Source organism: Anas platyrhynchos, chromosome 15 (assembly GCF_047663525.1).
Source record: "Anas platyrhynchos isolate ZD024472 breed Pekin duck chromosome 15, IASCAAS_PekinDuck_T2T, whole genome shotgun sequence".
Classification (NCBI taxonomy): Eukaryota; Metazoa; Chordata; class Aves; order Anseriformes; family Anatidae; genus Anas; species Anas platyrhynchos.
In genome coordinates, this window is record NC_092601.1 from 3,222,735 (window position 1) to 3,239,297 (window position 16,563).

The 16,563-nt window shown below is 37.7% G+C and overlaps 1 protein-coding gene across 9 annotated transcripts in view; it reads right to left on the reverse strand.

Annotated features, from left to right (window-relative positions):
- The window catches only part of CLEC16A (C-type lectin domain containing 16A), an 87,403-nt gene that overhangs the window by 41,063 nt on the left and 29,777 nt on the right, over window positions 1-16,563 (reverse strand). For all 9 annotated transcript variants that reach the window (XR_011803638.1, XM_072023930.1, XM_072023931.1 and 6 more), the window contains 6 exons: window positions 15,631-15,753; window positions 13,883-13,992; window positions 13,374-13,418; window positions 12,125-12,175; window positions 7,931-8,059; window positions 5,066-5,186 (listed from right to left, as the gene is read on the reverse strand). Coding sequence is in view for 8 of the 9 variants with exons in the window: in XM_072023930.1 (XP_071880031.1) it covers window positions 5,066-5,186; window positions 7,931-8,059; window positions 12,125-12,175; window positions 13,374-13,418; window positions 13,883-13,992; window positions 15,631-15,753 (579 nt within the window). In the remaining variant the exon portion in view is untranslated. The remainder of the gene's footprint in view (window positions 1-5,065; window positions 5,187-7,930; window positions 8,060-12,124; window positions 12,176-13,373; window positions 13,419-13,882; window positions 13,993-15,630; window positions 15,754-16,563) is intronic.

Sequence of the window (16,563 nt, forward strand, 5' to 3'; positions counted from 1 at the left end):
GAGAGGCAGGAGACCTTTTCTCCATTAACACCAGCGACAGGACCCGCGGGAACGGTGTTAAGCTGAGGCAGGGGAAGTTTAGGCTTGACATCAGGAGGGGGTTCTTCACAGAGAGAGTGGTTGCACACTGGAACAGGCTCCCCAGGGAAGTGGTCACTGCACCGAGCCTGACTGAATTTAAGAAGAGATTGGACTGTGCACTTAGTCACATGGTCTGAACTTTTGGGTAGACCTGTGCGGTGTCAAGAGTTGGACTTGATGATCCTTAAGGGTCCCTTCCAACTCAGGATATTCTATGATTCTAAGATTCTATAACCCTGCTCTGAGCAGGGCCATGGACTGGGTGACCCCCTGATGTCCCTTTCAACCTCAGCTGTCTTAGGATAAGGTTCCCCAAGTCTTTGTACACTTAATTAAAAAAAAAAAAAACAAACTCGAATACATAGCCTATATGAAGTCTGTATATATGGTAGAGAGAGCGAATAAGGAGATTTCACCATGTTACTTTTCTCGTGTGTTAAACTTTCCAGTTTTAGTACACAAATAACTTTAAACGTATCAGCATTTACCCCTCAGCCATGGCATTTCAAACATTTGTGACTAAGAGAATCAACTGTCTGACACCAAGATCATAGCATCAAGGCTGCCAGTTGGAGCTGCCAGTGAACCTCACACAAGCGGTGAGCTCCTGAATAAGGTTAAAGAAGCCACCAACGTGAGGCACCTACAACCTTCACATGCAGTCTAAGATGGGTAGTTACCACAGAATATGTAAATGCAAAAGCTAAATGCTTTAAAAATTGTTTACAGTAAAAAAAAATATGCTGAAAAGTAACACTATGTCATGCAAATGGCAGCATGCCCAGCAATATGAAGTGAATATTTCTGTGGAATATATGACTCATTCCTAAACGTACAGTCATATACAGAGCTAAGAACCTTGCTACTACACTGAACGTAAGTGCATCGAAATATTGAAATGCTTCTTACAGGGAACTTTAAACTATCTCATTAAGCTCCCCTAAAAACCTCAGCATCACATTCAAGCAAAACAAAACATCCAGGTTGATAAGGTGAGTTTTGCAAAATTCTTCAAAATCAATACCATTGCTGAAATTACTGGATCTTGTTAACCTCTACTCCTTCATGACACTAAATGTTGATGAATGAGAATAATTTCTAGAGATATCTACATGCTAAGAAAAGAATTGAAAAGCTTTGTAATAACAGACTGAGAATTTTTTAGATTGCTAATTATATCACCACCTTGAAGGTACCTAAGGCAAACAATTTGAATTTTTGGGCTATGTTTTGCCAATTGCTACGTCTCTTCCTAAAATACGGCACCTATACAACATTTGTGTTGCACAAGTGCAACATTTACGTTGTTTAGACGGAAAGGATGAGAACTTCCTAAAATGAAGGAGTTATCAGATAAAATATAGAAAAAGAAAAGATTTTCCTATTAGGGTTTCTGAATGTTAATGTATGCAAATATACTCTGCTGATCTCTGTACTGCATTTTGTTTAAGTTTTCAAGTCTAGCAAAGCATATTATTTTCACCTTTTTTGTTCTTTTGTGCCTTGATGCTTTGATGCCAATTCAGGTCTCAAAATGGTCTCTAGAACACCAGAATTCATGTTCCACAGATAGGGCAACGGAACCAATTTTTCTTCTCCAGGTAAATGCACGTGCATATACAAGCGAATGTATAAACAAATTTACAAATAACCACTTCAAGTACGTGCATACAAGCACCATGTAACAAGCAGTTCAAATACCATTATTGCTTTAGTCTGTTGGTGAATTCTAATTCACTTTTTGAGTTACAGTAGAGCTGAAGGCTATAAAATGCCCTAACAGAGCAAAGGAGTTTAAATCTACAAGGACTGATGCTCTAAATTAATGGTAGAATTTAAATCTTATAAAACTTCTTAAACTTCTTGCAATAGGCATTACATCTTTAATTTAAAGAGCATTTTATTCAAAATTAAGCTAAGTTTACAAGTAAACAGTTGTCATTGAATCCTTTCCATATAAACACTTAACTAGTTGTATCCTACACTCAAAAAAGGAAATTTTGGATACCATTAAATACACAAGAGTATGCAGAGTATGTAGCAATTAATATGTAATTACAGACATGTAATTAGAATTGCAAGGACTTATATATAGCAGAATGAAGGATTAATAACATATGGTCTAGTTGCAAGTTCCAATAAAACGACAATTTGTATTCTGCATAAAAGCAACTGCCTTTGAAATGAGGTGTCATAAACAGAGAAACAGAGATACCTACAATGAACTGCACACAAACACCTGCAGAGCAGTACACTGAATTTTATAACACACTTTGCTGGACTAACAGGCAAGCAAGGACAAAAGGTGTTTTTTTGTTGTTGTTGTTTTTTATGGGGTGAGGGTAGGAAGGTGAACAAGTAACATTTGGAAAATAGTATTTCAATCAGATCTAGCTTTTGTTCAGCATGTTGTTAGAAAACCTACTTCGTAATCACATTTCCAGCTAATTTAAGAAGAACAGTTTTTTCAGTAGAAGCTGAGTCACTATTTCACTTCACTCTCTGAGAGTGAGCTAAACCTTTATCGAGTCAACAGTAGCTTCATTATGGACAACTTTTTTTTTTTAACCTCATAATTAATAATTGAGAACATGATATACAATATCATGTGCTGCTCATTTTCCTCAGGAAAGTTTTTTAGAAATTTGTCTTCATTTCAAAATAAGCAGCAATGAAAGGTTTCAAAACTAGAACTAAAACCTTCAGATAGAAAACAGATTTCAGAGCTTGTGTAATGGTAAAGGTTTCTAAGCCAACAGCTGAAACTAAAATAGAGCAAAAATGAATACCATTTTAACTTTTTTTAAAGTACAGATATAATTTTTTTTAAAAACCTGCTTCTGACAACATTTTGTTTGTGGTAATGGTGGCAAATTATATGAACACTTTACATGTTGCTCTACCATTTTCTTGTTAAGCACATAAATCAGTTCCAATCTATTACAAAAAAAAAAAAGCTGGATATACCTTAAACAGAAACCAAAAGGGATTAGTTTTCACTGGGGTCACTGCTTAATTCACAGAGCCAAAATAATACCAGTGAGAAGAAAAAAAAGAATACAACTATGGAAGAGCACTTTAAAAATATTTCCCCTCTGTTTTTTCTTAAATCATTTAACTTGTATAGAAATTTAACAAATGGGAAATGATTCAACTATGAGCCTACCATACCACCAACCATGCATCTACCAAAAATGCAAACATTAGACTGACACCTTGATATCCTTTCACTTTTTGAAGCTTAATACCTATATTCACTTATTAAAAGCTTATCCAATAAGCTTGTACATTTCCATGTCATCGGGTAACTGCTTGCATTTAACAAATAAATGAATGTCCTCTGACATTCAGCATTGCAGACATCTGTATTTTCATCATATAAATTCAATAAATCTTTTTTTTTAATGTAATTATAATATATATAACATATAATAATATAATAAATACACATAATATATATTACATATATAGTATGCATATACATATGTGTATATATATAGTTTAATCTTACTTTTGTCCATTAAGCTACCGCACAGCACCTCTGATTTCACAAAACTTTTGCTTCAGTAACTTTTTCAGCATTTTTTCCCCTCACACAGATGATTAACGTTCTTGATGGACGTGATGCACTGCAATGTTTCTGAGATACTGCACATAATTCTGTAACATCTATTGAGGTAGCCGGAGCAATTCTTTTTCTAGTGACAGCAGGATTAACAAACACTTAAACATACAGAGTCAAAAAAAGTCTGAAGTATCAAACTTTTCCCTTCTTTTGTAAGACACCTTCTAAAATTAAAGCCTGGCAGATACAAACACTATTTCCCCAATCACATGCTCCCTAAAGCTATGGATGCTGCAAGTTTTTAATCAGCTAACTGCCTGAACAAAAGTCAGCTGAGCACTTAAGCAATTGGCTAACACAAATATGTCAGACTCTTAAATCCTGATTACATAAAATAGGATTAATAGTGTTTAAATTAAGCACTACTTCTCCCCCAGCAAATTCCAGCCTAAACCACATTTTCCTACATATTCTAAGCCTTTGAACAAAAGCAAACATCTTGCACTATAGTAGGATTACCACAGAACAGGACAAGTTTCTGTTTCTCAAACAATGCCAGTGCTGGAGACAGTAAGACTACAGCTTTAGGATTCACGCCAAAGCTACTCCAGTACAGCACCATTCAGTAACACTTAAGGTCATCTAGAGCTGCCTGTTTTGACATTAAGTGAACACAGGTATGTTGAATTTGCAGACACACAGTATACTTCATGATTCTATTCCTTCCAACTTTTTTTTTTTTTTCCTTCAGTGTGGAGAATACAGTAGTTTCCCACGATACTGCAGAAGAAGGTATTTTGCCTTTACTTCACAGTATTACTTAACATCCCAAGGTCATTCTTGGCATTGCAGAGTGATTCCCCTGGGGAATAGCTCAGTGTGGAATGGAATTATGGGAGTGAAAGTTTCCATATGGCTATTTAAGTGTCACAACAATTGTAAATAAAAAGAACTCCAGGGGGAAAACAAAAACCATGTCAGTAAACAACTCAGTGTAGCTGCTGGAAGTAATTACTTGCAGTCTTTTGAAGTTCACGCATGGTTTAAGAACATCTGTGCATTTTAAATAGGTGAAAGCAGAACAGAAGCAAATGCTTGTATTATCAGTTCATTTAGAAAACTAGTATTTGCACAAGGATGTCAGATGACTTAATCCAAATCCCTTATGTTATAATAAGTAACCCAGGGTTTAAATATTAACAGTCTCTTTAAAAACAAAACAAACAAAGCAAAAATAAAACTACAAAAAGTGTTCCAAAACCAGCAGAAGACAAACATAATGCAATCATCCTTCGTAATCAATTACATAACCAAGATTAACGATTGATGGTTTTTAACTTAGTGCAAAAAAAAAAAAAAAAAAAAAGCCAGCAGTTTTTCTATGCCATAGAATATTTGGGAAACTGGGGGACAACTTACTCAGGTCAAGAACATCATCTGTCTTTATCAGATCTTCCTCCCTTGTCAGTGGTAACTGCGTTTCTGGCTCGTCTCGCAAGTGCAGTGATAATGAACGGAGCATAAAGAAAACTCTAATTGCCTTGAGAAATTAAAAAAAAAAAAGGATAATAAAGCATTACTGCACTCAGTAGTACATATTTTAGCACAATCTTACAAAAATACTCACTTTTACAACCCTTAAATTTGTTGTCATGCAGTATGTCTTTTTAAATGAAGAAAACAACATAATTTAAAAGTTTGCTAAAGATACAGAGAAGTTGAAGCACTTTATTTTCACTAAAGTAGAAGCAGCCAACCTTTTATCCCACTGGCACACTTAAACACACAGTGACTGACAGGCAAATGCTTGCAAGAGACATTTAAGTGAAGACTAAAAAAATGTCTTTTTAAATTGGTGTATTGAGACTGATTTTATTTACATGACCTGTATTCTACAGACAATTAAATCAACCTTCACAGACTCCCACGTTTTGAATTTAAAACAGTAGAATAACTAGAAGTAGTAAGAAAAGTTACTGTGTCTACAAATTTGAGAGGAAATAGTGGAGATTCACTAGTTTTAATTTTGCTGTGTTCATCAACACTAACCACATCTAAGAGAACATTCTCAGAGACCTTCACTTATGTTCCCAGAAGGTCTACAACAGAGCAAAGCATACTGAAAGCTGTACCTAAGGACTTTCAACAGCTGCTCTGTGAAACTGATATTCTTGTTTTGATTCAGAAATTAATGACATAAGGTATTTAAAAGATCAGATAAGGTGGCAAAGAACTTTATTAATCACATTTATTAGTCACCACTTTATTAGCCACATTCTGAAATGCACCATTTATAACCTATTCTGCTACAAGAACTTCATTTTCAGTATAGCAAATGAAAAATCCCTTTTTAATTCTACAAGGGTTTGGTGGCATCATTTTCATTTTTTAAAAATCAGCTTCCTACATAGGAATCCCGTGGCATAGTGTGTTTGTTTTTAATTCAAACGGAAGTCGTCACTTTCTTTCCCTCAACCCTCTTTCCTTCCTACAGTGTTAATTTTCCTTGCATGCATTCCTTGTAAAACTATTATCACTCATCTCAAAATATATTTACTGCAGAATACAAGAGCAGGAAATTAGCCTTTGCAAGAAAAAACAAGAATTCAAGAACGTCAGATGAAAAGGTAACTACACTGTGACTCCCACAACACTGATAGCCTTCAGTTTGCTAACAATATCAATATAAACCAGGAAGCACGAGATCCGTGACTTACTGTAACACCTTATTAGATCTCAATGTAGCAGCAGAGCAGTCCCATGGACTACAACTTTTTTTTAACCAACATCTGCTTTCTGGATCAAGTAGAAACAACTATAAAAGGCTATCTACTTTAAAGAACTACATGTATTAAGGTATACTTTGTGTCAATTCCTTCATTTAAACATGCATACCATATGCAAAGAAAGCACCAGTGCACAGACAGACCTACCAAGATTTCATTACATTCCCATGAAATAGCATCCTCAGATGCTATTGTTAAAAGCCTTTCTCAAAGTCTTTGCTTGCTATGTACTCCATGATGCAGAGCTCAAGACCCATACTGTTCATTACTTCCCAAATAGGTATGTAAATGCATTTGCATTGTTCCAGGTGGAAACTTCTTCACTTGCTAACAAAATAAAGCTTTACAATTTTAATTTTAATTTTTTAGTATCATTCCACAGGACACTCAGAACCGAGCCACTATTCATTTGAAACTGCCAGCAAAACTTCCAGCAGCCTAAGCGTAAGCAGGAATGTCACAAGATGCGCCCGAAGTTCAGAATATTGTCACTGCAATTCAGCCTAGGAGAGGCTAAACAAAGCTTAGCCAGAAGAAGGTAACTGTGGCATCGGAATTCTAAGAAATTTTAGAAGTTCTAGAGCAATGTGATCAGGGGAAGGAGTACTGACAAGAAAAGAACACACTCTAGGAGTTTCTGCTAATTAAAAAGACATTTCCATCTCTAAATTATAAGGATATTTGTATTTCTTTCCAAATTTCCTGTAATTGAAGCATTTATTTCTTAATACATAAAAATACAGAGCAGTTTCCATCAGAAAGTGTTTCTAGATACCATTCTGTTTAATGCCTCAGAGAAGTTATTCTAGGAAGCATTTTTACTTTCTAAGAACAATACAAAGAACAACAAAAAAAAAAGAAGGAAATTCATTATACTTTATCAAAAAGTTGCTGTGATAATAATAGTTGTACAGGTCAAGAACTGATTATCCCAAGAAAGTAAATACCAACGTGTCTATTCATGTCAGTATCACCTCTAAAAATTGTCAGTCAAAAAAGGATTTTACTATATCACTCAAAATTTCTATCCTGAATTGCTCTGGAAGATGAACACTCCTGAATAGAATTATGTTTTGCTATGTCAGGAAACACAAACAATACGAAGCAAACCAACCTTCCTGGGGAGATTCTACTATAGGAATATAATCAAAGACTGAGATACCAGATAATGAAAGAAAACAGACAATGTATTAAAGCATGACATCAGAAGTCTTTTATGTACATTTCTTCACTGAAAAAAAAAAACAAAAAAACAATCAAAAATGAAAATCACAGCAAAAGAACATACTGAAGTACCTAGAAGCAAGAAAATAGAGATTTCTCCACCGGGACAGGTATTTATTATATGTTCTACAGGGATCTGTCATTAAGTTTTTATGATTTAATGGATGAAGCTTCCAACCAAGCAGCTTTCAAGGAAAAACATTTTTATTTGTAGAATTCTTCAAATCTTTTGGCATTACACTGTCATTAATGAAAGAAAAAAAGCCTTACTTACTCTTCGTGTTCTTTCCACATCTCCACAAGGCAATCTTTTCACAAAATCAATACCAGTCAATGGTGTCCCCGTTGGAGGCAACAAAATGGAGGCATCCATCATCAAGTACTCTACATTCATGGGTTTAATCTATAAAAATATTTTATCATTGATTATTATACAGAACAATGAAAGTTTACATCTTTACTTTTAAATACAACCCATGACTGCATACACTGAGAGGAAGGAGTCTGAGTTGTGAGAATTTGACACCATCCACATTATTTTAAGCTTTTTATATGCAATTTCTATATTTGCTCATTGTTCCCTAACACTTTTAAAGTTTCCATATTGAAAAACACAAGGAAAAAAAAACCTGAAAGATTAGAATAGAAAAGCCATTGCACGAGTACTAAAAAGCAAAGTCTGTCACGTTTGATTTCAAGCTTTGACTCAAATTCATAACTTCAATCACAAGAAAAAAGTTTCTTGTATCTTCTTCTCCCCGGACAGAAAAAAATGTCTAGTCTCCAACAGTGCAGTAGCTTGCAGACTAGGCAACTCCTTATGTCGTGTTACTAACAGTCTCTCCCTTACATGATTGCTTATTTGCTTGATTAAATGATGTGTGAAACATCCTTCTGTAATTTTGGACAACTTCATCTGAGGTCTATTACACACAAGAGACATGAGGTTTTTGCCAGAAAATCAGCTGGAATGACGAAAATAAACATAAAACCCCTTCCCATAGTTTGTACAATATTCTGTGCAGAAGTGCAGTCACACGGGCATTCTGAAACAGCCAACAGTAACTGGAAGCATTCCTGATCACTTTGCCATGGTCACATAGGAAGGCCAAAGCTCATCTGGAGCTCAATCTGGCTACTGCCGTTAAAGATAACAAAAAACGTTTTTATAAATACATCAACACAAAAAGAAGGACTAAGGAGAATCTCCATCCTTTACTGGATGCGGGGGGAAACTTAGTTACAAGAGATGAGGAAAAGGCGGAGGTGCTCAATGCCTTCTTTGCCTCAGTCTTTAGCGGCAATACCAGTTGTTCTCTGGGTACCCAGTACCCTGAGCTGGTGCAAGGGGATGGGGAGCAGGATGTGGCCCTCACTATCCACGAAGAACTGGTTGGTGACCCGCTACGGCACTTGGATGTGCACAAATCGATGGGGCCGGATGGGATCCACCCAAGGGTACTGAGAGAACTGGCAGAGGAGCTGGCCAAGCCCCTATCCATCATTTATCAGCAGTCCTGGCTATCGGGGTAGGTCCCAGTTGACTGGCAGCTAGCAAACGTGACGCCCATCTACAAGAAGGGCCGGAGGGCAGACCTGGGAAACTACAGGCCTGTCAGTTTGACCTCAGTACCAGGGAAGCTCATGGAGCAGATCCTCTTGAGAGTCATCACGCAGCACTTGCAGGGCAAGCAGGCGATCAGGCCCAGTCAGCATGGGTTTATGAAAGGCAGATCCTGCTTGGCAAACCTGATCTCCTTCTATGACAAAATGACGCGCTGGGTGGATGAGGGAAAGGCTGTGGATGTGGTCTACCTTGACTTCAGCAAGGCTTTTGACACCGTCTCCCACAGCGTTCTCCTCAAGAAACTGGCTGCTCTTGACTTGGACTGGTGCACGCTTCGTTGGGTTAGAAACTGGCTGGATAGCCAGGCCCAAAGAGTCGTGGTAAATAGAGCCAAGTCCAGTTGGAGGCCAGTCACTAGTGGCGTCCCCCAGGGCTCGGTGCTGGGGCTGGTCCTCTTTAATATCTTCATCGATGATCTGGACGAGGGCATTGAGTGCACCCTCAGTAAGTTTGCAGATGACACCAAGTTAGGTGTGTGTGTCGATCTGCTTGAGGGTAGAAAAGCTCTGCAGGAGGATCTGGATAGGCTGCACCGATGGGCTGAGGCCAACTGTATGAAGTTCAACAAGGCCAAGTGCCGGGTCCTGCACCTGGGGCGCAATAACCCCAAGCAGAGCTACAGGCTGGGAGAGGAATGGTTGGAGAGCTGCCAGGCAGAGAAGGACCTGGGAGTGATGGTTGATAGTCGGCTGAATATGAGCCATCAGTGTGCTCAGGTGGCCAAGAAGGCCAACGGCATCCTGGCTTGTATCAGAACCAGTGTGACCAGCAGCGCTAGGGAGGTGATCGTCCCCCTGTACTTGGCTCTGGTGGAGCCGCACCTCGAGTACTGTGTTCAGTTTTGGGCCCCTCGCTACAAGAAGGACATCGAGGTGCTTGAGCAGGTCCAGAGAAGGGCAACGAAGCTGGTGAGGGGTCTGGAGAACAAGTCTTATGAGGAGCGGCTGAGGGAGCTGGGATTGTTCAGCCTGGAGAAAAGGAGGCTCAGGGGCGACCTTATTGCTCTCTATAGATACCTTAAAGGAGGCTGTAGCGAGGTGGGAGTTGGCCTGTTCTCCCACGTGCCTGGTGACAGGACGAGGGGGAATGGGCTTAAGTTGCGCCAGGGGAGTTTTAGGTTAGATGTTAGGAAGAACTTCTTTACGGAAAGGGTTGTTAGGCATTGGAACGGGCTGCCCAGGGAAGTGGTGGAGTCACCATCCCTGGAAGTCTTTAAAAGACGTTTAGATGTAGAGCTTAGGGATATGGTTTAGTGGGGACTGTTAGCGTTAGGTCAGAGGTTGGACTCGATGATCTTGAGGTCTCTTCCAACCTAGAAATTCTGTGATTCTGTGTGATTCATACCATGAAAGAAGTAGACTAAAATAAAATCCACAATTTTTACATCAGTCTTGAACTGCTGCTCTACAAAAAATACAAGCTCAAAAATGGTCTCTAGCCAATCATTCTAACCTCAGAACCATCATTTTCAGAGTCAAAAATGCTGGATTAAACAAAATAAATTAATTTGGAGAAAAATACAGAAATCTAAGTAGATGACAAATGAGAACACAAAAGTGAAATTTCTATTTATAATGCCATTCTTATGACTGCATACATTGTTTTAAACAGCATTTTACTTCATAAAGATGAAGAATGTGGGTAAAAAAATCATTGAAAACCAAAATACAAATATAATAAAAAAATATAATATTTAAAAAAAATAAAATACTGTGTTCAGCTTACTTGCTCCTGTAAACTGTCATCTACAGTTGTTACTGAAGGCACTTTTTTTTCAGATAGATCAAGTACACTTCTGCTTTATAGAAGCTCCACACCATGTTATTTGCATACCTCATCTAGTAAGACTACTTCAGCGTTAATTTATCACTTTAATTAGCACAGCACATTCTTTGCTAGCTAGACAAATAAATATGCTTTTAAGGAAAACAGAGTTAAACTTCCAAGGTGAAGCTCCATCTTTTAGAATAAGTGAAAAAAAATCTGCAGTCTCAGAAATAGAAACACACACACAACAGAACCACCTACAAGCATATTGAACTTGTGACATGAAAACAGTGAAAATTGTGGTGGCAGTTTTCACACTAGAAGCACGTCAGTACTTAACTACTAAAGAATTAGATATTGATTAAACAGTTCTATTACTTGAGTTTGTAAGATACTGCAAGGTGCTTCCCATATTAAATGTTTTTTTGCGATACGCAAACTGTAGATTGATCTTTTTCAAAAAAGAAAAGATGCTAATGCAACCCCTGCACAACAGCTAGAAAAAAGGATGCCTGCACCTGATAATCTGATTTTTACCCAAACACTAACCTAACAATTTAAACAGTCAATTAGTTTTAAAAAGGATTTACAGATTAAGTATTAACTGAGATTAAGGCTAGCAATCTGTTAAAAATTCCTTGACAGTGCCCCACAAGCTGTGCTGTGGTGCTGGCAGTATATCTCCTTGATGGGACAAAGGCTCCCAGTTCTCCATTAGTAACTAAGGCGGCACCACGCAAAACCAAAACCTTGTAAGGTTTCAAACAGACATAGGATGATTTTCATCACTTTAATAACTGGAAAAAAATGAATTAAATGTCTCAATCCCTAGATCAAGCAGATTTTGTATACTGGCTTTCAGAAATTATGAAATAAATAAGTTAAGGGGCTGTGGAATTTCATAAATGATTTATGGAGGTATAAGACAACCTCTCATAGAGGAAAAGACAATTTGCTATTCTACTCCTAGCATAAGGATATCAGTGTATTCAAGTAGTTTTCAGTGAGTACTTGCTCTCACTCCTGTGTTATTGGTTTGGAAGATTTCAGGGGGCTGAGAAGGGTGTCACTTACCGTCATACTCCGGTATTCATCTTCAAACATATCCAGGAAAATTTCTTCTCCCTTTCAATAAAAAATAAGAATAATAAAGGAACACGGACATATCATGAACCCATGAACACGGTTATGTAGCCATGTTTGCTCTTGTTTAAGTGTGCATTGGCTGTAGGTGGCAAGGTGTGGGCAGCAGGGGTGGCCTCTGTGAGGAGAGGCTGGGCTGTCCACCGCTGGACACAGCCAGCACCACGCAGGCTTGACAATCCCACCACACGGGGCAGCAGAGCCAGTGTCACCTGGGGCGCCTCTACAAAACAGATCTGGGCAAAATCCAGCCCAGGACAGAAGGTGGGAGATAGAAGAGCTGGGAACAAAAAAGTGAAGAAGTTGAGCTTGGGAAAAGAGGGAGACATAATAGAAGGTGTTGTTTTAATTTGTCTGTTTCACATTAACCAAATCTTTGTTAATTAGCAATTAATTAATTTTCCCCAAGTCAAATCTGTTTTGCCCATGGCGGTAATTGGCAAACAATCTCTCTGTCTTTACGTCCACCCACAAGACTGTTTTGTCAGCTTCTTATCTCCCTGCCATGTTGAGGAGGGGCAGTGCATGAGCAGCTGGGTGGGTGTCCAGCAGCAGGCTACGGTCAACCCACCACGAATTACTTTTTTTTCCTAAGTTAAAAATAACCCTGTACCACCTTCTTCAGAAGAACTCAACGAAAATTGAAAGATATTTTAGGCACCTGAAACCCGTTACAGATTTACTGCTCCTTATGTAGAAGTTCATGTCTAGGGCTAAGTATTTTATTTCTCTCATTGTTTACAACATTAAAAAAAGCAAAAAGCTGCAGAGGTCTCAAATAAAAAAAAAGATTAATTAAAGTTTTAGGTCATCATTTAGACAAGACATAAACAAAAAGTAATGCCAAAATGAACCACCTTCCATAGTAACGTCAATAACAAAGTCCCAGAAACTTTCTAATAGTGTGGCTCTGTTCCATGAGCTATATAGCAGTTGCAACAAAAAGCACATCTACTTGTTTGACCTCCGTTGCAAACTCTATGGGACTTCTCGCATCGTTTTTGTGTACATCAGTGGGGTATAGAAAGGTAAGAAAAGAGAAGAATCCTCCAAACACCTTCTTCGCTATAATAAACATGTAGTTCCCATCTTTAAAAAGTGCCTTCAGCACTGACAATGGGCTACGGAATTTCTTTTAATTCTGCATGTAACAAATTTTATTAGCACTTCACGTATATACCTTATAGAAACGACGAAGGAGATGAACACTTTCTTCTCTTGCACCCTAAAAAAGAAAAAATAACTGTGTTTCAGGTAGTAAATATACTCTTTACTCAAAGTCATATTTGAAGAAAACACACCCCAAACTTTGTACAGAGAAAACTATCTGTTAATATTCCCATTTCATAGCCTTCAGCCCAGAATTTGATCTAGCACTGTTCTTACACTTACATAAATACAGCTTAGCTGAGCTTGTTTGTTTCAAAAGTAATTCCCTTTACACTGCTGAGACATTGACATACAAGTTTCAGAAAAAAATGAAGCTAACTTTTCAAGTAGAGGTAATTACCAAGGAAACAGGAAAGCTGAGAATTGAATAGGGGGCTATTGATTCTTTACTTTCACAGCACAGAATCACCATTAGGAATATGTTAAAATTTCATATGTTTATTGCAATCTAAAACGAAATATTTGTGCAACTCAAAGACAAGTAATGCTGGAAGTGGTATCTGAAAGGAAAGTACTAACCTCAAGGCATGCAAGGTGAATGTCTTTTATGATGCTGCCATTTTTAGAAAACACAAGCTGCTTCAGCAACAGACAGCCAAGTTCTAAAGTTGCCAAACGGATTTTTCCATCTATGAAAAGAGAATTTCAATATACAAAACAGTAGCATCTGTCATACACACCCTGCCTGAGAAAATGGGTGCTTATGCTGATGTACAATGTAGATGGCTCTAAAAACAACCAGAGGAGTAATTGGTAAGAAATTTTAAAACAAAACCATGCAGCAATAAAGGTGAACAACATCAGAAAAGCCACTGAAACGAACATCTTAATTAACTGGAAGCACAGGTTGAATTACACTAAAATGAGGGAAGAATCATGGATGATTGGCATGGATAAAGCTACAAGATGAAATGAGGTTTGGTATACAGCATTCTAGTAAAGTATAACTTTTCCTAAAGTCCAAGGGATTTTGGCACAACCCACGCAACTGAGCCATGTTGGAGCAGTTCCGAAGAACTGCAGTCCCTGAGAAGGACCAGTGTACAATCAGTACAGGAAGGACTATATCCCTTGGGAGATCCCCACACTAGAGCAGGGGAAGAGTGAGGGTGAAGGAGCAGCAGAGACTGAACGCTATGGACTGATCATGAGCCCCATTCCCAGTCCCCCCTGTGCTGTTCATGGGGGAGGAAGCAGAAGAATCAGCAGTGAAGTAGAGCCTGGAAAAGAATGGGAGGAGATGGTATTTTTTTTATTATTATTATTTTTTAGTTCTTACTGCTTTACTCTGTTATCTAGTAGCAATAAATTAATCTTCCCCAAGCCATGTCTGTTTTCCCCATGATGGTAATTAGTGAGTGATCTCACTGTCTTCATCTTGACCATATTTTTCTCCCCAGCTTGCCAGGTGAGAGAGTAGTTTGGTGGGCAATTATTTATATATACACCTTTTAATCTGTAACTAGCACACCAGAAGCTAATATTCTGTAGATCAGTCTTGTATGTCAAATAAGCATTAGATTTTATTCTGCAGACAATCAGAACTTGACTGTGAGTCAGTTTCAGGGGAAATCAGTTCCACTCATTTAAAGTTTTAGCAGAAGTGCAGGGGAGAGGAGCTGTGGCTTGAACAGAAGTTGTGTTTCTATGGAATAAGAAACTGAGCCTTCTACCCCTCATTTTACAAAGAAGTTGAAGTTAAGGAAAAAAAAAAACAAAAACATTTTCTGCAAAACAATTCAGAACTGAAAATACAATCTGTGATTAAAAGAAGATCATGGGAAAATTTGCTAACACCTCCAGAAACAAATGACACCTATAAACAAAGGACATCAGTTATTTCTTCAATATATTTTTGAAGACTACTCTTTCACTGGAACTACTGTTACAAGCAAAGGTGCCATACATCGAGTTTTCAGGATGAAATCCTACATTAAGCTGCAATTACTAAACATCTCACCATTCCTTGCTCAATGTTTTGTTTATTCAAAAAAAGCAGAAAGTGGGAAAATTAAAGCAGACCCTTGTGCAGTTCTGAGCATAAAAACAACTATTCAGGTTACTCAGCAACTGAGGAAAAAGTTGTTTGTTTTTCACAGCTCTTATTTACTTATTGTTCAACAAAGAGCATGTTAAACAGATTTCCTCCTCATACACAGGCAGCTAAGTAGCTGCTTTTTATTTAATTCTTTTTTTTTTTTTTTTTTTTTTTTTTTTACATCTGAAAACATTTCAGCTTGTTAAAAAAAATATTGTAAATGTGATACCTGGTTGTGCAGCATAATTCATTATCCTGATGAGCCCTTCTGCAAGTACATGATTATACGAATTTCTCTCTCCAGCATGCTGAGCGGGAAGTTGAATTCTCTCCAACTTGACTGGGTCAATTCCTTTTGTAGGGAAGGGAGGTAAGTTAGAAAACAGGACTATACCTCAAGGTAAGTATTTAATAAACTGCAACAGTTTTCTTGGAATAGTGTAATTAGTGATACAATGAAACTCAAAACCAACTTGCATAGTTATCACAAAGAAAAGGAAGAACAAAGACTAAACACATTTGTGGACTACTGAACTAAGAGCCTTAGAAAGAGCCTAATGGGTGAAGATGCTCCAATCCCAAAATGGTTAGTGACATCCAAACTCATCCTTCCTCAAACTATTCCTGTTTAGAAGAAAAAAAGCAAACAAGGTTATTTCTCAGAATACACTGATTACTGATAAGACCTTGTAAAGTAAAAGATAGTCATGGATTCTTGAGAAACTCCTTGTTCTTGTTTTAAGGAATGGTAATAAAAAAACATATAAAACAGAAGATGACTTGATTGCGGTTTATAGTTTCTTCTAACCCTGAACTTTTAGTTTACACTAGGTCATCTGTCACTGATACTGAAAAAAGAGAGGGAAAGCGAAAGCATTTAAGGAATGAGGGCAATCAGCAGAATGTTAGTGATCACAAAAATCTAACACCTTAAATTACTACAGTTTTCCTTCTGAAAAGTAAAGATCCTTTTAAATAACATTTCTTACAGATTATCTATAAGCAAACTAAGCTCTCACAGAGGGATGTCATCATTGCACAGCAGAAACACATTAAGGAGACTAAGATGACATGATGGAAGGATGAAGCAGGACTGAGCAATTCCTCAACAAATTGGCCAAACTGAAATCACAGTGAAAAAAATCAGTGTTCTACCAGCATC